Source organism: Hippoglossus hippoglossus, chromosome 22 (assembly GCF_009819705.1).
Source record: "Hippoglossus hippoglossus isolate fHipHip1 chromosome 22, fHipHip1.pri, whole genome shotgun sequence".
In the NCBI taxonomy this organism is placed as follows: domain Eukaryota; kingdom Metazoa; phylum Chordata; class Actinopteri; order Pleuronectiformes; family Pleuronectidae; genus Hippoglossus; species Hippoglossus hippoglossus.
Window position 1 is genome coordinate 12,193,985 of NC_047172.1, and position 21,343 is coordinate 12,215,327.

Here is a 21,343-nt window from a genome sequence, read left to right on the forward strand (position 1 = left end):
TGCAAGCTTCATCGTTTCATTTGCACGCTTTTGATGATTTTACAGACTCATTTGCCTGCTTCTCCCCTGCAGCAGTGCAAGCTGATGATAATCTGTCCTGCAGGAGAACGTAAACAAATTCTGTGTTATCCTCCTCTAACAGTAACTCAAGTGTCCTCATAAAGTGATGAGAAAAGATGGAAAACTGTCCCAGAGCCACGTGTGATGATTTAAGTCCCTTATATGAGGCTACTGCATCAAACACTATAAATATGTATAACAAAGTTTAACATATTCATGGCCTTGGTCAGGAAATTGCTTGTTTTGGATGGGGATGCACTGTTGCCAATACTCCGCATTGATACTGATGCCAATACTAAGTGAAGCTGGTCTCAGCATGACATAAATGATCTGTATTCAAAGCCAGGTTCACAATTTTTAAACTCAGATTTATAATTTATAGGTTTATAAATTGAAGTTGAAGGTTTGCTCAGCAATTATTATATTTGAATAAAGTAAAGTAGCATCTCAGATGGCATACGGATGTGGGCCTATTCAGGCAACTCTTGTGACAAGGGGAAAATGTATGTGAGCCTAAACTTTTAAAGCCCACTTGTAAAATATCAAATGTGGCCGAAATATGGCAAACATGTGGTGCTCTATGCAAGGTGTAATCTAACTTGACCCATGTGGTGAAAGGTAAATATGGCCCAAATAACACAAAACAAATACGGGCCACATTTGGCAACTTGAATTGCGGTTATTGCAGTGGACCGCCCAAGTGCCATCATTCCACACGGTATGCCTGTTTGCTTTGCTAAGCTGCTTTTAATGTCAGCAAGGACATTTTAACTGTAGTTTACCGCTCCAGACAATAATCGGTTCACCTCAAACTCAACTATTTGATCTGTATAGCAGCTCAGTGATCAGGAAAAACACCCTGCTCACTGAGGACCCCTCTCACCCCCTCCACCACTCCTTCACGTATACTGCCATCAGGCAGACGCCATACAAAGTCAAAAAATATCTACAAGAAATTATTAATTCCATCCGCAATAACCATCCTGAACAAACAGATACAAACACAGCACACTAACCTGTTTTCATGTATGTACCTTTTATATTTGTTCTTTAACGGTCCTTCTCCTGTGTCAGTACCATGTGTTTTAAATGTAATAAAGATTATCTTTTAGTATTTGGATTCTTCTAGCCTTGGGCCACTTGTGATAAAAAGATGAACACATGAACATAAACCTACAATAAAACCTTAAAACCCAAAAGCACATAAAGAAAAGAGAAACTCTATCTATCTATCTATCTATCTATCTATCTATCTATCTTTATATCTATCTATCTATCTATCTATCTATCTATCTATCTATCTATCTATGCTGGATGTGAGTTATGTGTTTAGAAGCCTGTTGATAAAACAAACTGTTTTTATTTTCCTTTCAATCCTTTAACCCTGTTTTCCTTTGACCATTTATATTAATAATTCTCCCTCCTCTCCTCAGACTGATAAAATCTCAGTTGCTCCTCCACCGCCTCACCTCCCTCTGCAAAGCTTGCAGGTATAGGGGAGACCGGCTCAGCCAATCAGAGCCTGGGAGTGCGCAATTGACAGCGTGGCCCCGCCCCGCCGGCCACCTGTAATCCAATCCGCGGCCCCGTCACAGGTAAAACCGGCCTCGATTTCATTGCATTGCCCCAAAAAAGCGAGAAAAGCCGACAAAACCCGTTTGACTCCGCTGGGGACGCGTTGTTTGTTGCGGCGGCCCTCATCCAGTGTTTTCCACGGCTAAAGAAGACGGATCGGATTTTCAGTACCAACTAGAAAGTCCAGTTCGACCGACCGAGATGTCACAGGAGCATGACAAGTAAGTTATCCTGACTCGCCACTCGTAGCCTGCACCGGGACACGCTTGTCAACAGAACATTTTTAATACTCAGCTTTCTGGACTTTTTACTTTTTCTTGTTACTTTAATGCACTTTTAAAAAAAACTCGCCGTGGCACGTGTGGATCTCTAAAAGCGCAGGTCGCACCTCTGACCCGTTTTATTCTAGGCAGCACGTTTATCTAGATTAGATCATTCTTTTTCTCTTTAGGGCAAGTAAACTTTTTGTGGGAAAGTGATTGCAGGTCGCAGCCTCAGACTTTCCCATGGTGTAGGTGCGCTTGGTTCACCTGTCATGTCCCAGCCTGTACAGGTGTATCTCCCTCCACCTGTCGTGCGAGCTCCGAGGCGCCTGTTAGAATAAAACAACCGTCCCGTGATGGGCGGTTTGCTGTTTGGTTTTGCTTTAAGCTCTTAACAGTTCTGGCTTATGTGGATAGTCTTAATGATGTTTGTTCAGGCATGAGCCGCTGAAGAGAGGGAACAAGTGTTCTTCTGCTCATGTGAGACACCAAATCAAAAACAAAACAAGTGTAATGTTTTCATATTTTTCACGTGAGGATGATTGGTTGTATTCTGCATGTTTTTGAGTGTAATGACAAGGAGACTTTTGAGGGGAGTGAAATTGTACACCTGCTAGGCGTTGGCCCCGGCACAGACAATGTAAGCAAGCACAGGGCTATATGAGGTCTTAGAGGATTTTACTCCACATGACTCCAATGTTTTTGTCAAATTTATATTGTGGAGGGGAGGTGAGGGAAGACTTGTCTAAATGTAAAAAAAATTGTGTTTTTCAATGCTTCATGTGCATTAAAGAAGTCTGTGAATTCAGGCTGCCTTGTTTATTCCCACGCAAGTGACATCTAATTTCATATCTGCTCGATAAGCAACACAATCATACTTTTTTTTCATTCTGTTTTCGTTGATGGGTTGCATTTCCTGCCAGTAAAATAAACTGCAATGTTATCAGATTGCAGTGAAGCACAATTAGATCTAGGATTACTAATTATCACTTTGCTGGGACCATTGAGAGGAGAAAGAAAAAGCTGCATTTGTTGTAGATACTGGACGTGGAAACTGAGCCGGTCCCGTTTGCACTCCATCATAATGACTTTGTTGTGGCAGAAATTCAGCAGGTGTGTGTGTGTGTGTGTGTGTGTGTGTGTGTGTGTGTGTGTGTGTGTGTGTGTGTGTGTGTGTGTGTGTGTGTGTGTGTGTGTGTGTGTGTGTGTGTGTGTGTGTGTGTGTGTGTGTGTGTGTGTGTGTGTGTGTGTGTGTGTGTGTGTGTGTGTGTGGTTTCAACAGTCGGACAGGGAACGCTAATTATGTAGATTAAACTTTGATAACAAAAGCCTGACTAAAGCCTTTACCGTGTTCTCATCATTAGGCCCAACGTGTCTAAGTAAATAGAAGCCGAGCAAACATTTAAAATTTATTGTAAACAGGCAACTTGTTCAGTATTTTCTCACATGTTAAACAAAGTCATTTCTGTTTGAATGAGTTAATCGAGCCTAATTTAATAATTAAGACCATTAGAAGCAGCCAAGAACACAAACTGCTTTATTATTTCTGGTCCCACACTGTCCTGTTTACAAAGCACTGACTCTGAAGGCCTCATGAGGCCTCACAAGAAGGTGAGGAAGAGGAAGAGGACGAGAGCGATGCCTTCAGGTGGTGACTGTGCATGTAGAAAAAGACTCATGATTACTTTTCACAAACAGGTTAACTTAAAAAAACAGAAGCACAGCGCTGTTAAACACAGGAATGCAGCACGATCAGGTGCGTCACTTGCGGTCGCCGGCTCAGCCAATGAGCGATCCCGAACCAGAGTCGTCACACTGGACGAGCCTGTAGAGCATCTTTCTTTCTTCGTGACACCTCGGTGGTTCGATGGCTGAGATTTGTTGCACAATCATGGAAAATCCAGAACAACAGGTCTCTCAGATGCGGTTGATCTGCGTCTTATAACCTGTTAGTCTGTTTTTTGAGGAGGCCGTGATTTGTAGGTCCTCGCCTGTGTGAACTCACATAAAGGAGTAGTATGAAACATGCACATTTAGTATATTTGAAGTAACGTCTACTCAATTGTTGACGTCAACCAACTTCTGAAATAACACACGATAGAGTTTTAAATGATTTCACATAACCTGACCTCTGCATTTAAAGAAGCACGAAGAGCCTGATAACTAACATATGAAACTCGGTCTCCCCCCAGTAAACGTGCGGTCCTGGTTCTCCAGAACGAGCCGGGCTATGGCGGCCAGCGTCGATCCTTCACCACAGAAGACGAAGCCTGGAAGTCGTTCCTGGAGAACCCACTGACAGCCGCCACCAAGGCCATGATGAGCATCAATGGAGACGAGGACAGCGCTGCAGCTCTCGGCCTTCTCTACGACTACTACAAGGTACCGGGGAAACTTTAGAGAATCACTTCCTGGACCATGCAGGAAAAACAAATCTCCAACTATCTGAGCTCTCTTGTCATAAATCCAAAGCACAAAATCTGACGTCAGGGGTTTGGTTACAAATCCTTACAAGCTCTACCTATGTGATCGTCATTCACACTGACAACACAGCATCGAGCAACATCTGTGAAGCCCAGCCGAATGTCATGTAACTGATCTGGTTGCCCATATAGACAGCAGGACGACCCGAGTTGTTGGATGTGATGTGGTCAGATACTGAGCGGCTGTGTTTACCCTTCCCATACAGGTGCCCAGGGAAAAGAGAACAATAACCCAGAACAAGCCAGACGCACTGGTCTCAGATGTGGATCACAACAAAAGGTGAGCGACGGCCCTCACTTAATATCCCCCCCCCCCAACACACCTTTTAAAAACAAAAGCACAGCAGGGAACGAGGGCACGGTGGAAATGAAGAGATTGCAGCTCTGTAACATTCTCTGAATTTTGTTTGACGATTTTTTACGGGAGCTGAATGCAGAAGAGATGTCGGAGAGCTCATTAATTAAAAATCTATTGAAGTGTGTGTGTGTGTGTGTGTGTGTGTGTGTGTGTGTGTGTGTGTGTGTGTGTGTGTGTGTGTGTGTGTGTGTGTGTGTGTGTGTGTGTGTGTGTGTGTGTGTGTGTGTGTGTGTGTGTGTGTGTGTGTGTGTGTGTGTGTGTGATATCCTTGGATGAACAAGTTGTTTCACCTAAAGCTCAAAAAGTGGATTTTTAAGGAAGAAAATCATTAAGCTTAAGCCTGAACCAATTCGTTTATTACTTAAACTAGTTCTTATGGTTTTACCACCTTTACTCTTCAGGTAATGTCACAAGAGTTGTAAAAATACATGAGATATAAAGCTTTAAAATCTTAAAAAGGGATTTAAAGAATCTGTCTTAAGAGCTGTTAACTAGAATCACACTTAACAGTTGCAACTTCATCATATAAAACCATATTTAAATTCAATAGATCCAGAGTTTTATTCGGATCTGCACCAAATTGCACACACAACATCAGTTCCCTAAATATGCCGGATTTGTTTTCATCAGGATCTAAGAATTATTCTTTGAAAAATCAAGGAAAAGGTTGAAAAACTGTTAAAGAAAGAGAAACAAAATCCTGGACCTGCACCAAATGTTAATGGTGTCTTCCTCCGGTCGAGCCCACTCCTCCACAATATGTCATGGAAAGTGGTTGAGTAGTTTTTCCTTGATCCTGTTTACAATCAAACAAAGAATTGAGACGAAAACATGACCGCCTTGATCGAGGTAATGATACATTAAGCACAAGATAAAAACATAAAGCACATGAACATCATGTAAATACATTACACACACACACACAAGTAAACAATAAAGAATGTTGAGTAGTTTTGTCGAGACATGTAAAATAAGAGAGAAGATGTGAGGTCCAGTACTTTTGGAGCTTTGGTACAAGAACTTTATAATAAAACATGTCAGATAAGACTTTTACTAAATATGAGTTATTTTCCTTTGTTGCAGACACCAGATCCATGCTGGACACCCCAACACTCCAATGCAGGAGGCTGGGATGGAGAACAGGATCCAGGTCCTCAAGGGGCCCTTCAACATCCTTCAGTTGGCCCAGGACAAGAGGAGCCAGTTCCCTTCACCAGGTCTGTTTTAAAATGTTATGATATTCATTTGGGGGACTTTTTGTCCCCATAATGAAGGGAGGTCCCCTATAATGTGACTATAAACAGATTTTGGTCCCCACAACATGAGTAATGCCTGGACACACGCACACACTGTAAGCAGCTTAAAAGCAGAAAACTCGAGCATCAGTTTACTGATTTCTGTCCAATCAGACACGACCGTCACAGTTTCCATCGCTGCCTTGCCAAACTACCCGCCCGTCAAGACGGAGGTGCCCACCCACGGCTTCTCAGTGACCGTGCCAAACAACTGCGCCGACACCGACGGCCACGTGAGCGTCTTTGACCGCCAGCTCACCCACAACGGGGTGCAGTACAGCCCCAGCAATCAGTCCCGCACGCCGCCCGACTCCACCTTCTCCGAGAGTTACAAGGATGGTTCCCAGGAGGTGAGTGTTTCGATCCCCCTCTTTCTTAAAAACCCCGCCGCTGCTCTCCCGCTACGACCTCCCCTCCTCCGCCTCCTCTCCTTCCCTTTCCTCTCCTCTCTCAGAACTTTCCCATCAGACAATAGGACATTTCACCCGATCCCATGGAGCCAGCGGTGGGCTCAGTCTTCCCCTGGTTTTATTTGAACATGCCAAAATAGTGGCTAGTGTGTTATTATGTCATTGTCTCACCCACACAATAAAGTGCTGTACTTTTCTCCTACAATAGCCAAAGCCCTTTCTCTCTCCTCTTTCCATTTAACCTGGAGGCGAATTACCTTTATAAATGGGTAACCCAACAAAACTCCAGTACAGGAGGGGGGCAGCGGGGGTTTAGTAACGGAGTGTACAGGCATTTTCAACAAAAAGAAGATGAAGGGAAAGGACAAATAAACAGAACCTAAACAAAGTATGATAAGTGGTGGAGGGAAGAGAGGAAAACACCTAAGAGACACGACTGTAAAGTGCTGATTATTCTTCTGGTAAATTAAAGGGAGAGATGATTGATAAATCATTTGAAACCAGATTGAAGTGGCTGTTTATTTCTCTTGTTGCTTGTTCTTACTTTACAGTTTTCCATCCTTCTCTCTGTGTCATCTTTGTGCAGGTGTTTTCCTTCCCGGGAGATCTCCAGTTACGCATGGCCTCCATGGCGCCCGAGGACTACACTCACTTCAACACCGTGCCGGGGTGAGTCTTGCCGCCGTCGGCCCACCGCTCCGCTTCCAGCGCCACACCACCATTCAGCTTTTGACACACCGTGGCAGAATGGCCTCATTCATGGCAGTCACAGGGGAGACACCGGACTCCCACCTGTGTGAAAGAAGAGTCTGCTGCACACTGGCGTTTCCTGGCCCCCGCACTGACACAGTTCAGCTGCGGAGGCTTTATGAAGCGTGCCCCATTAAGTTTAACCAAACTGTTTTATTTCTGCTGCGACTCAGGAGGTTTTCTCAATTTAAAATGCAGAGATATCACGTTACACAAAAAGAAAAGCACAGTTTTTAGTGTTTGTAAAGTCGTACTTGCTTAGTTTTTGATATTTACCATCGTCTGCTCCTATTTCCCTGCCTTTCAGGAATAACTTTGAGTACACACTGGAGGCGTCCAAGTCTCTGCGTCAGAAGACAGGCGATGGGACGATGACCTACCTCAACAAGGGCCAGTTTTACCCCATCACCCTCAGGGAGATCGACAGACAAGGCATGCAGCAGCCCATCACCAAAGTCAGGGTAAGTGAGAGGGAGAACACCGGTCACCACACACTCCATCTTATTTATAACTGGTTAATTCTGAATTGTGTGTTTTGTCGTTTCCAGAGTGTGGTGATGGTGGTGTTTGGAGAGGAGAAGTGCAGAGATGATCAGCTGAAGCACTGGAAGTACTGGCACTCCAGACAGCACACTGCCAAACAGAGGTGTCTGGATATCGGTAAGAACCACTGCAGTTTAGTTTTATTCTCAATTAAACATATAATATGCAACAGTTCTTCATTAAATGTCTAAACGTCTCAATTCACTTTACCTCATCTGTCACTGAGCTCCTGTTTCTTGTTCCAGCTGATTACAAGGAGAGCTTCAACACCATTGGCAACATTGAGGAAATTTCCTACAACGCCATTTCCTTCACCTGGGACACAAATGAGGAGGCCAAAGTAAGACCATAAAACACACACACAAACACAAAAATTAGATGTGTATGTATGAGGAGGTAGAGAGTGTCGTCCACTAATGAGAAGGTCAGTGGTTCGATCCCCAGTTCCTCCAGTGTGTATTAGCAAGTCTGGGAAAGATAAACCGAAATTGCCCTTTGAGTGTTTGAAAAGATAATAAAAGTTCAATATAAATACAGTCCAAACATTTTTTCCACCCATTACACATAAAAACAAGTGTACTGTTTGGCTCACAGGCTCACTGCTAATCCAGGGTCTCCATGTACTTCCTTGTTTTGAACTCTTAATATGAGCTGTGAACTTTTCACATGAGCACACTTAAAGCCTTAAGCCACAAATAGACCGCTCCTCTCTTTTCATTCTCCTCTGCGGTTTCTGCTGTGGTCCCGATTCAAGGTTTCAGGTGTTGAAACCCCGTCATTGTCGATTAGCATCTACTTTGTTCAAGGTGATCCTTCAAAACAGTTGTTAGAGGAAAATGTGGGCATAAAAGAAGAGCGATGATGCCGTCGTGTGTTAGTGTACGTGTGTGTGTGATCCATACAAATGCATACATGCACACACTCTTTACTGGTCCAACCTGCCTGTCACCCCTATTGTGCTGCTGCACGTTAAGGTATTTCTGCGCCACACTCTGGTAGCGTCAAAGTGTGTAGGAATGAGGAAACACAGCGAGGACCGGATTGGTCAGTTGACAAATAAAAACCCTTCCAACAGGTGACAGGAAGGAGGAGTTCCTGTCCTCTCCTCCACTCTCCATTTCTTTTGTCTTCCGTTGACCCTGATCGCGGTGCTTTGTGTCACGGTTTCTCCGTCCGCCTGAGATGGACGATGACAGGCAGGCGGGCAGACAAACGCATAAAGAGACAACATGGTGCCGTGTTCTCTGTAGGCTGCACTTAGCGCGCACACACACACACACACACACACACACACACACACACACACACACACACACACACACACACACACACACAACAGGATGTGGGCCCAACTGTCTCATGACTCGAGGCCTGTGTCCATAGGATGTTCATCCTTGTGTGTGTGTCGATGACTTCACCGTGTGTGTTTTTGGAAGTACCGCCCACCATCTTGTTTAGCCGTCTCATCAGTGCGGTGTAAGATGACAGGTGAAGATATGTGTGTAAGCGTGACTTTCCCCCGTGGTGATCACCCTGCAGCATATATGTATTTGCGGTGTGTTTGCGAAGGGCAGCCCCTCCCTTTTATGTTTACCTTCTCTGGGGCTAATTCACTGGAATCATCACAAAGAACGTGTGCATTTGATCTTTCACGGCTTGGATTAAAAGCACAGTTTAAACTCTCCTCACTCCTCACAGCCTGGTGTCCTTCATTCACCACAAACTCAGACTTATCATTTTGTCAATTCAACAAAGTATAAGAATGCCAGAAACTGAAAAATATATTTTTTTTAAAGATTCAGTCGCCCATAACATTCTAAACCTTTTATGCATTAATCAGTCCAAATTTTATTTTAAAACAGTTAAAGGTCATAAAGAATACTACTAAAAAATAAAACTAATTATTGTGCTTTATTCATTTAAAGTCTACATATGCTTCTAAATTCAGTAAAAATACTCTTCCTCCAAAACTATTTTTTATCATTCACAGACATTAACTATTTTACATCAGCATGATTAGCTGGATTCCTCAGCTTGTCTCCACATTACATATAAATAAAGTTATGTTTCAATGAATAGAACGTGCAGTGTTCTCCAGGCGCACAATAATCTTTATCATCGAGTTTGTCACCTGTTTTTTAAATTTTTTTTAAATGCAGGATTCTTATGAAATAATACAAATACATTTGAGTAAGACTGATATCAGTGTTACCTGCTCGTCCGTTAGTTGTTTCAAACCGTCTGTTCTGACACTGTGTTTTGTTGACATAATGACAACCTGTTTTCAATACAAGCACCAGAGGCCTGTGCTACAAAGGAAGTTCAACATAGCCAGGACATCTTTTGTTTATCTGGCTTCACTGAACCTCACATCAGCCGCCCTGGATAAGTTTAACCTGCATCATGAAGCTGGTTACAAACTGGCTCTGTTAAACTTGGCTACAAGCTCCATTAATATAAAAGAAAGTTACTTAACCATTAATAAACGACTCAATATTATATGAGAAGAAACACTGATATCTAAAAAAAAAAAACTCAGTTGTAGCAACGTCCAAAAGTAATTCAACAAAGTGGAATATTAAAAGTAATTTTCAGTTGATAAAGTCAGACTTCGGTTATGTTCTGAATAAACAGGAAGGATGCTCCTTTGTCTGATGATGAACAAACTGTCATGAACATGTGATTCAGAAGCAAGAGTGGAAAAGTAGTTAATATCGGATGAGATTATAATTATAATATTCATATATAATATTCATATATAATGTTGAACACTGTGTGGATCATTTTTCTAATGAGTTTCGTTAGCTTTTATTTCCAATTATCATCAGAGAATCTCCTAATGTTATAGAATAACGGCGATAAAATTAGGACTAAAATCATTTATAATTTCAGAAAATTCAGTTTGATAAGAAATCGTTGTTCGATTTCAAATACAATATATGAAATTGTTATTCTGTTCATATTTATCGGGATAAACTCTCCCTCAGTTTGCTGGGGTTGGGAACAATACACTGATCTGTAAAAATAACCATTGCCCTTTTTAATTAATTATTTCTACAGGATCCTGTAGAAATGAGGACTGACTTTAGCCCTGCAATCCCAGTTTAACCAGAAATTACCTGACGTTACCTCTCTAACCTCAAACCTTGCTTCATAGTTCAGGCCCCAGGTGAACAGAAGATTGGCTCCAGTTAAAAAAGCCTGTAATGACTGAAGTCACTCAATAGAGGGCAGCACAGATCACTGAATAGACTGCTGCCTCAAGTGTTTCACAAAGACTCTGATGAGAATAAGTGAAAAGTTGTAATGATTTAGAAATTAGAGAATTTGTCACTTAAGTTGACTTTAATTGATAAATATTATAATTAAAATCCATTTCAATTCTGAAATTAGATTTTTTTTTTCTTTGTTCTCCCATCTTTGTCTTATTGGTCCTTTCTTCTTCTCCGCAGATCTTCATCTCCGTCAACTGTCTGAGCACGGACTTCTCCTCTCAGAAGGGGGTGAAGGGTCTCCCTCTGAACCTGCAGATCGACACCTACAGCTACAACAACCGCAGCAACAAGCCCATCCACCGCGCCTTCTGCCAGATCAAAGTCTTCTGTGACAAGGGAGCGGAGAGGAAGATCCGAGACGAGGAGAGGAAGCAGTCCCGCAGGAAAGGGAAGGTGGCCGAACTCAACCCTGGCCTGTCCTGTGAGTCAATGACGAGCCACTTGTTGTGAATTCTGATCAAACACTGGACTGAAACTGTGGCTTCTTCTCCGTGTCCATTCAGGGATATATTAGTGATTAAATGGATATGCATTGATTTATTTAAGGAAATTTGTAGTGATTAGATCCATCACACCTTATAACGCATAGCAAAACAAACCCTGACACACGCACTGCACGAACTATTCTAGGGCAGCTGTGGCTCACGAGGTAGACTGGGTCATTTACTAACCAGAAGTTTGGCAGATCGTTTCCCGTCACCCCCATTCACCCAGGAAAAGTTCTGGTAAATGTCCGGACTTCAGTGCATGTCTGAAAGCAGCTTGGGTTTCATCCAAAACACTGACTCTGCGTGTTTTGGATGAAAAAAACAACACTCTTGTATGATACTTCCCACGTTTGAAAACCTACCAAATCACCAAACCCACATTGCGACAGGATGTAGCAACCACACCAACCAAACCGGGTCAAATGACTAAAATGATTCATTTGATCTAAGACAAGCCCCCAGTTTGTTGCAACCCTGTTTGAGGAGAGGAGACCACACATGAGTTGTGACTGCAAATAAATCTATTTTACAGAGCGAACGAGTTAATTAACATTACTGACAAACACGACGTGGTAAAAGTCAGGGGAGTGAGAGAGAGAGAGACTGGCTGACTGCCACCAGCTTACATAATGAAGCCGGACCAGTTGAGCTGAAGCAGGGAGAGAGTCGTCTCAGTACACACGAATGAATAGATATTTCTAAAATAACCTTCAACATGAACACGCTCATTAAACTGCTTCTTTTTTTTCTCCGCCAGTTGCAGATGTCAAAGTTCCCATCCTCCAGAAACGCAACGATGTGACCATCTTCAAGATGATGTCTGACCATGAGACTCAGCCTGTGCTTTTCATCCCTGACGTCCACTTCTCCACCTTCCAGCGCCACGTGAGTGCCAGTCACAGACACAAAGCTCCACCACTGTAGAGTAGCACACACGGTAACAATCAGTCATTTCAGTCATCTCTGGGTAGGAACATGTGTTTTGCTACAGTTATGTACGACTCGCAGCATCTTCGGTGGTCCATAAACACTTTGTTTTTGAGCTACCACCCACTCGCCAGCCAACTGGGTCGAGCTGACCCGCTCGCTTGTTAGTTGGCAATAACAGAGAGTTCTGTTTTCGAGCTCTGGTGAATGTCCGACATAGTGATGGATGTATTTTAGGCTGCCTACTCACGAGATTAATCATTTACCAGTGATTCAAGACCAATCAGGTGTTTCAGACCAAATGAGCTGCGTCACTGCGGAGGCAAATCAACACATAGTTTTGTTTGTTTGAGAAATTATCTATTGAAATTGAATTGAAACAACATTGAAGGTTCAAATTGTGATCGTGAATGAAAAGTTTAGAGTATTCAAACTAAAAATTTTTTTTTTTTTTAAAGGGTGGAAAAGACAGTTGACAGGCACATACAACCCACACACTGATCATAAAGTCCGTGGCGTGTGTGTAGTTTGTCATGTTTTTATCAGTGCTGACCAGCAGCTCTCCTCTTCTCTGCGACTGGACTCTGAGCTTTGCTTCTTCCAGTCAGGACGAACACGTCACATGACACTTTAGTGTGTGTGTGTGTGTGTGTGTGTGTGTGTGTGTGTGTGTGTGTGTGTGTGTGTGTGTGTGTGTGTGTGTGTGTGTGTGTGTGTGTGTGTGTGTGTGTGTGTGTGTGTGTGTGTGTGTGTGTGTGTGTGTGTGTGTGTGTGTGTGTGTGTGTGTACGTCCACCCAGCCTGCACACATTAGACACTTTTCACGTTTTCTGTGAGTGGACGTGTCCGATGAACTGCTTTATTTACAAGGAAAATTACTACACAGAAACAATTGAGAAATGTCACTATTTGTGAACTTAGAGCCCCCCCTGCTGGTCAGAATACGACCAATCCCAGCTGAGCACAAGTAACACAAACTCCTCTTCTCTCGTGGCCTCGTTCTGGCTAAGTTGACTTTGCTACCAGTGAGGCTGCGGGACAGACGGCAGGTTATTTTTGGTTTTGACGATGACATTGAACCTGACTGAACTGTCCGTGACCACGCTATCAGTTTCTGATAAACCTTGAGTTTACTGGGATCCTGCTCAAAATAGAATTCTATTAACAGCAACGCCTGCAATCAATACAGTTGCAGGGCAAAAAGTGCCAGAAAGACGGCAGCTCTCCATGAATGAAAAAACTTATTTTACCAAGAATTTATAAAAAGGGATGTTTGATTGATCGAAAATAATGAATGGGTTTCATTCACTCTGTGATTTTCTTAATGAACAAACTGGGGATGTGATAGAAACCAGTTAAAGCAATTAATTTATTTCCTGCTACTTAATATATCTGCTCAATCAGAAGAAAAGTAAAAACATATTCGGTATTTTTGAGCTGCAACATTGATTATTCAATTACCTAAAAAAAAAAGTTAGCAACTATTTGGATATAAATACTTAATTTAATTTTTTTAATTTTCACTGGTCTTGTGAGGTCAGTGTGAGGATTTTTTCTTCGTCATATATGATCGTAAACTTTATATCTTTCAGTTTACGACTGCTGCTCAAGGTTTTTCTTAAAACTGAAATAAGTATTTTTCACAAAAAAGAAGATGATTTACAATAATCAAAAATAACATAAAATCAGATCAGATTTTTCAATTATCCTGTAAATAATCTTGTGGACGCCGTCGACCCCCTGCCAGGGTTCAGCCCCGCTGCTCTTTGATCACCGTCTCTCCAGCTGTAACCGTACAGGCTCAGCCCCACATATATAACTCTACAGCTGATTTGCTGCCACATGTTGACCAGGCGGGGCTCCCGGTGATAAGGAGCAATAAATGGGTCGACACAGGAAACCTCTTAGACGTGGCTGTTGACTTTGTCTATGGACTGGTTGACTGATTTAGGCGCTAACACAAGTAGTAGATTTTTAACGTAGCTTCCAGTGTAGTAGGTTTATTTCAAGGATTTAAAATGTAACAATTCATCGTTGAAAACAACTAGACCTATGTTATTTATGTTGTTGACTAGTGTTTCCAACTGTGTTCAAACCCAAAGAATTCCTTAATTTTAATGAAGCTAACGGTTTAAGTTTGGTCAAATTTTAATTGCCTCATAACTTCTTCTCTGTGGCTTTGCTCGTCTCTGCTATAAGTCCCAGGGACAAACCACGTATGGCGAAGGAAAACCACACTGCTAGCCAGTTAGCCTTGAGGCAGTTTCTTTCAACAAAAAAAAAGAACACGATTATTCATTTCCATTTGCAGCCTAACGTGAATAATACTTAAATACATAACCTTGTTTGTGAATATGATGTGCGCCTGAGGTACATTTTCATTGGCAATGGTGGTGAAGACAACAACTCCCATGATCCCACACTGCTTCATGATGTCATCAAACTAGTTCTTTAGTCATTGTTTTGACTGTGAGACCCCTAGTGGCCAAAAATGACAGTTTTCATCATAAATATTTGATACTCAAATCGGAGAAGTCTTTTACTATTAGCTATTCAAACCAACTCTGAGACTACATGTATAGATTTGTTTGATTTTTACCTGTGTTCCATTAAATCAATTTCTCCCTCTCTGTTTGTCTTGCAGTCTTTCGCAACAGAAGATGGAGAGGAGAGGTGAGATTTTTGGAAGCCTTGATTTTACACTTGTCGTTTCACACTCCCTTTCAACCATAGTCTGGCACCACAAACCCTGAATGTCCAAGATTGGCTGAGTGACAGAGTTCTGGCAGTTTACCCAAAACTGAAATTGAGGGAACAGATTCTATTATTGGATATTTTTATTCTACTATCTTTGTACACATCTCTTTATCGACTATGTCAGAGAGGCAGAGCCGCTGTTTGTTACTCAGACAGAGGCCGCGCACTGTGTGGGAGACAAAAACAACCTTGCGCCGCAACCCTGATCTTCTCTGGACATTACCCGGAGGAACTTTGTGCGTGAAAGTGAATGTCTGAACTGGACATTAGCTGGACTTTACCCTGCCTGCTCCCTTGTGTAAAGTCTGTGTGATGTCCGACTGAGCCGATGTGCAAACAGATTAAAAACTGGCTGACACTAAATGTGATGCAATGATGTCATGAATATGTTAATTGGTTTTATTGCGATTCCAGAGCAGTTAAATGGTCTGGTCATGTATTTTTATGTTTTCAACCTCATGCTTGATTTCACACATTGACCATACGCAGTCTAGCCACACAGCAGGTGTTTGACCCCAATCTGGTTTAGTAGTTTTGAACTGAGACAACCGGTGGCAGCTTCACGGTAAAAGGAATACATGCTGTTTCTAGGAAAAGCCTCTGAGGGTTTGAGCGTGTGTGCGTGTGTGCGTGTGTGCGTGCGTGCGTGTGTGTGTGTGCGTGTGTGCGTGTGCGTGTGCGTGTGCGTGTGTGTGTGTGTAGCTGGTTACAAAGGGCAAAGCAGTGATTTGTGTGTGTCTTTGTTTGTCCACTGCAGCTCGGGGATGAAGAGATTACCCTTCAGCGATGACGAGTTCAGTTCACCCCCAAACAAGATGGCGAGAGTGGACGAACCAAAGAAAGGTACTGTGTGTGCGTTTGTGTGTCTGTGTGTGTTCGTGCTGCGACTGTTCACATGCTGATCAGGGGTCTTTGAATGATGCTCTCATCTGGGGGTAAATCTGTGTTTTAGATAGTGTGTGTGTGTGCACATGCATGCATGTGTGTGTTGGCTGTGGCCAGCCCCTGAAGGCACCCACAACACACACACTCCCTGGGCCATGTGATTATTCCAGGTCTTTCAAAACACACACACACGTGCCTGAGGCCAACAAAATACCAGTGATCTCTACGTGCACACACACATGCAAACAAGCCTGTGCCCTTTAGCCCATATCCTATTCATAGGCATACTGTACAACAGGCGCTTTTTTTCAATACCAAATATGTAACTGAAGGCTGTGGAAGCTGGAGGAGGAAAATTTAAAACTTAAACAGGTTCTTAAGGTTCTTTTAGAACCTGCTCCACACTGATTCTGTATGAAAACATTTGCATGTAGACAATGCAGCAGGGTTTTGACCTGGAATCTTTCCATTCAGAATAAATATAGACCAAACCAAGTGTGAAAGGTTCCTAAGAAATAATGAGATGATGATTATGATGCAATTGTTGGACAAAATAATGTAAATCTTTCAGATATAAAAATATTTTTTACTAGCTGCGTAATTCATTTTCTCTAAGCCCCTAAAATAGGCCCATCACACAAACTCTTCTTATGGTTCTGTCATGGTATTTGAACTGCCCACAACTCATGTCCACACAAAGGTCGTAACCTGTGATGAGAGTTCAAGTGACTTCATTTTAAGGAGTTGTAAGCCCAAAAAACTTTGTCTAGATGATGCCATAACTTTCTGCATCTTGGAACAATTTGTAGTAGGTGTTACAAAACTAGAATAGTACTCAGTAGAGTGCATACCTCAGTCAAGGCCCAACAGTTCACACTTATAGAAATCAGTCTGCTCAACAAACACGGATGAAATCATAACCCCTTGGTGGTGGTAATGAAGCATGATTCAGCAAAAATCATGGCCACTTTGTTTTTATCTCACATACAGACCAAAAAAAAATCAGTCACGCATTTATTTCCTCTCACCCCGAATACTGTAACTCCTTTTATAGTGGTCTTACTCAGAAATCAATTCACCATCTACAGTTAATCCAGAATGCTGCCGCTCGGTTTCTAACACAATCCAACAAATTTAACCATATCACCCCCGTTTCAGAATCCGTGCACTGGCTGCCTTTAAATTTTAGGATTGATTTGAGAATTCTTTTAATTACTTTTAAAGCCAGGCATGGGCTGGCCCCTCCCTATATTTCAGACCTGTTATCGAGCCAGGACGCGGTCTGAGATCCTCTGGTAAGGTGTTTCTAGCCATTCCAAAATTCTAGTCTGAAAACCAAAGGAGACAGAGCCTTTGCCGCGAAGGCCCCTTCACTTTGAAACATCCTGCCAGAAGAGATTAGACCAGCAGAATCCGTTACCTGTTTTATCTCTCGTCACAGATCTCCTATTAAAAGCTTTTATCATATGACGTCTATGACTTTTATTATCTGTATCTTTATTATCATTACTTTTACTTTAAATTCACTCTGAATGAAACTAGATATAGTCAAAGGTTTGGGGAAAGTTTTATAACCTTTACGCAGCAGCTGTCATGTTTTTCCTGTTAAAGAATTTGCAACCTTGAGATTCCAAAGGGATCAGTGTTGACGTCTTGAGGGAAACATCAGTCTGTCGGTTGTGCAGCCTCCTTGAAATGACATCTCAAATAAAGTTATCTCTGGCTGTTCAATATGAAGTTTTTACATCACCATACAGTTACTCGCTTTACTTTTAAGAAGTGCATCAAAGTCTTGTGGAAGTAATAACGTATTTGAAGTGCGGCCCACTTGGAAATACAGAAATAGTTTTTCCTCTTATGTAGAGGCTACAAATCTCACAAGGTAGTGATGTCTGAAAACCGTACGAGAGAATGTGTTGAGAGCGAGATTTATTTTGAGAAGGCTGGGTGTAGTGAATGAGAGGTGGGTCCGTCATTCTGTTTTTTGTCTGTGTGTTTTGATGAATGTGCTTTTTAAGTGGGCTTTGTCTGGGCCTAGAACTATAAACCCCTTTGAGTTTGGATCAGTGCAGTCTGGCAGGGATGCGTTAAAGCCACAAACCCTCAGACTTACAGAAATACACCGAACCAGCAGTTGAACTGTTCGGCCTCACACGAATAAATCCTGTTTGCCTGCAACTGACTTTTGTCTGAGGTCTGCTTTTGGTTTACGTTTGTGTTCAACCCTTGTACTTTGCCCTGACACCCACCTGCCTCCTTTCTCCTTCCACCACACAGTGCTGCTGTACGTGCGCAAGGAGACGGAGGAAGTGTTCGATGCCCTCATGCTGAAGAATCCCACGCTGAAAGGCCTGATGGGTGCTGTAAGTTGTCCTCAGTTTACTCTATCGGTAATGGCTTTTATTGCATTAAGGGTTCCTGCAGGTCTGTGGGGGGAAAAAGGAGGTGAAAGCTTCCTGGGGAGAGAGAAGAAGATGAGGCAGTGGGCAAGGGGTGGCCGAAAGGCAAAGAGGCAGGTGTCCGGTTACTTCAGGGGTTTAAAAAGACATATGGAGTGCACGAGCCGCTGATTATGGAGAAACCAGCTGTGGAGTTGATGTGTTAAAGCAGGTGAAATGTGTTTGTGTAAGATCAGACACAAAGGACCGAGCTCCTCTCTATGTGGAATCTGTTTTCATGATTCTTTCGAGAATTTAACCCCGATTTGTATTTGTTTTCACCCAATCAGATTTCAGAGAAGTACGAATTGCCTTTGGATAAAGTGGGAAAGGTGTACAAGAAGTGCAAGAAAGGGTGAGTATCTGGAACTTTTGCTAAAGCCACCTGTTTACGTTGTAGTTTTAAAACACGTCGCTGTTGCTGCAGCTACATCTGCCGTCCACTCTGCTCCAGTTTTCAAGCACCTAAAATGGAGAATTTTGGAAACAGTGTTGGCCCCAGTTTTAGTTTGAAAGCTCCAGGGCCATTTGGAAATGATGATGCAGTCATTCGCTTCCTGATTGGTTCTTATCAGTCCCGACTCAACCAGCAGTTAATGCAACCTTTTGCCAACACTTACTGCTGGTAACCGTTCCACTGTGATGTCGGTTCAAGAAAGGAAATCCTACTTTTCACCATTGCTGTACCTCATCTGAATTATTTGCTGTAATTGGCTGGATGGAGATATTACTATATTACCATGGATGAAGAGAAAGTCTGACCTTAATGGTATAATAATTCCATATTCTATTTTCTGAGGTATTTTGAAAATGTTTTACCTCCTAATACTCTTATTTGTGTTTTTGAAGGTTTTGCAAAGACAGTAATATTGATACCGCTCTTACATCTGTAGTGTTTAAATAAAGCTGCAGCCAGTTAGCTTAGCTTAGCTTAGCATTAAGACTTGAAAAAGCTCAAAACAGCTGGACTGGCTCTGTCCAAAAGTAACTTCACTAATACCAGCACCTTGAAATGTCAGTAATTAAAACTTTATATGTGTTTTTCTGGGATGGTCCCCTCCTGTTTTCACTTTTGCTGATAAGATAAGATAAGCTAAGCTTAGTTTAACTAAGCAGCTGCTGCACACGTATAAAACAGTTTTATGGGGTGAGGATGATGTAAACATGACACTAATCTCACCTGTATCTGTTTTACAACAGAATTCTAGTCCACATGGACGACAACATCATCAAGCACTACTCCAACGAGGACACCTTCCAGATCAGCATGGAGGAGATGGGTGGCATGTACAAACTCACCCTCACTGAAATCTGATTGGACCGGAGGAGGTGACGTCATCCTGAACAGCGGGTGTGCAAGACAAACGAAGCCATCAGAATTGGTGGTTTACACGTTGAGCTATGTAATGATTATGGACTTGATCTATGATTGAAATCATGTCTTCTGTGTGCTGCATCACACAGATTTTAAAACACAAAGTCCCAAAAGTCTTATTTAAAAAGCCATAGCTCTTAACAGACAATGTTGATTAGAGATGCAAGTTATTTTTTTTGCTTGTTTTCAAAATTTTCGGCATGAGAAACAACAAATTAGGACACGTATGACACCTTTTGTTTTGTATTTAGTGAGAATATGACTTGCACACCAAATATTGGTGCCTGTTTTTTGTACATTTTTTTTTTTTTAATGTGCCTGATAGTGGTGCTGCTATACCTCATGCTATGCAAGCAGCATCGTTCCTCCTACATTGGAATTGTTACCAGGAGACACGGCCCATTTGTCCCTTCCTAAAGCCATAGCACTGATGATTACAATCTGTAAAGTTGGGTTTTTAGCCACAAAATGAAGTCAGCAAATTGTTTATGGAGCCTGAGTGGTTCGGTGTATTAATGCTAAACAACACGGCAGTATTTAGTGTGTAAAAACTTTCTTCGACCATCATACAATTAGGGTAGAGTAGTGTGAATGTTTGTTGTATTTTTTTTAGCATCGAATTCATGCTGTTTTTCAATGCAATGGCATTTTCCTCAGATCAACTCAAGTAACGGCCTCTTAGTAAGTATTAAATTGTTACTAAATATGTCAATTAGAATTCTAAAACACCGCTACCCTTTCCACTGTAGAGTCATTTTCTGAATGATGGTGAAATAGGTCAATGAATGTCTAGGGCAGTTTAAAAAATAAAAAATAAAGTCTGTTCTGGAAGTGCAATATAATAATTAGGTCATTCACAGAAGAAGTTCCGATGTTGCCATAACTACAGTATAAAAATACATATAAACTGATAAAACAGTTTTCTTGTTGTTGTAAATATATATACTGAAAAAAAAGGATCTATATGATCCATCCTTTTGTATCTCAGTACTTATTGTGTATATATTTATTAAGAGAATGGATGTGGGTCATTGTAATTTTTTTCCATATGTACCCAAATGTCTATTATTCCTAATAATATAATGTGTTTTCTTTTTATATGAAGCTATTCTAACATATGTCAAGGGACAAAAGTAATTATCATGTTTTTAACTGATGTTTTTTTTTTTTCTGCTTTGGAAAAGATTTGATGCACAAAGTGCCCAATAAAAGCTCTCGAGTAGCTGCTGTCTCGGCTGTTTTTCTTACTCATCTTCTCTCAAATCATTTTTTTTTTTCAATTATAAACATTGACCTTACAATAAACCTTTTAATAACTTTTATATGTTTTTTTTATATGGAATGGTTTAATTTATTAACATTTGGTCTGTCAGTGGTTGAGGTGTTGAGCTGCACCGGAGAATAACTGAGACTGTGCCAGTGTTTTCTGAGTCCGTCCACAGGAGCAGATGTCTTGGCTTCA

General features: G+C 41.8%; 1 protein-coding gene and 1 long non-coding RNA gene across 4 annotated transcripts; one reads left to right on the forward strand and one right to left on the reverse strand.

Annotated features, from left to right (window-relative positions):
* Window positions 1-1,676: 1,676 nt before the first annotated feature.
* Window positions 1,677-21,105, forward strand: grhl1 (grainyhead-like transcription factor 1). Of its 3 annotated transcripts, none has more exons than XM_034575989.1 (16): window positions 1,677-1,856; window positions 4,091-4,280; window positions 4,588-4,661; window positions 5,823-5,956; window positions 6,149-6,384; window positions 7,031-7,113; window positions 7,502-7,655; window positions 7,743-7,854; window positions 7,983-8,077; window positions 11,190-11,433; window positions 12,258-12,385; window positions 15,071-15,099; window positions 15,941-16,026; window positions 18,346-18,431; window positions 18,797-18,861; window positions 19,707-21,101. In XM_034575989.1, exons 1-16 carry the CDS (start codon window positions 1,837-1,839, stop codon window positions 19,819-19,821), a joined length of 1,851 nt encoding a protein of 616 aa, XP_034431880.1. In that variant the 5' UTR covers window positions 1,677-1,836; the 3' UTR covers window positions 19,822-21,101. The 3 variants fall into 3 exon arrangements, with proteins under 3 accessions (XP_034431880.1, XP_034431881.1, XP_034431882.1); XM_034575990.1 differs by having other exon boundaries at window positions 1,837-1,856; window positions 12,264-12,385; window positions 19,707-21,105; XM_034575991.1 differs by lacking the exon at window positions 1,677-1,856 and adding an exon at window positions 1,996-2,016 and having other exon boundaries at window positions 19,707-21,105.
* LOC117755853 lies at window positions 11,440-12,832 on the reverse strand. Its single transcript, XR_004612675.1, has 4 exons — window positions 12,500-12,832; window positions 12,127-12,418; window positions 11,880-11,974; window positions 11,440-11,799 (listed from the first exon to the last, which is right to left on the reverse strand). It is a non-coding gene; the product is annotated as an uncharacterized LOC117755853 (long non-coding RNA).
* Window positions 21,106-21,343: the final 238 nt, after the last annotated feature.

Excerpts from the sequence above, each read along its gene's own strand:
- grhl1 (XM_034575989.1), top strand. The coding sequence starts at position 1,837 with ATGTCACAGGAGCATGACAA. Across the intron at positions 4,662-5,822 it reads GATGTGGATCACAACAAAAG|ACACCAGATCCATGCTGGAC; the intron begins GTGAGCGACGGC and ends CCTTTGTTGCAG. Across the intron at positions 15,100-15,940 it reads ACAGAAGATGGAGAGGAGAG|CTCGGGGATGAAGAGATTAC; the intron begins GTGAGATTTTTG and ends TGTCCACTGCAG.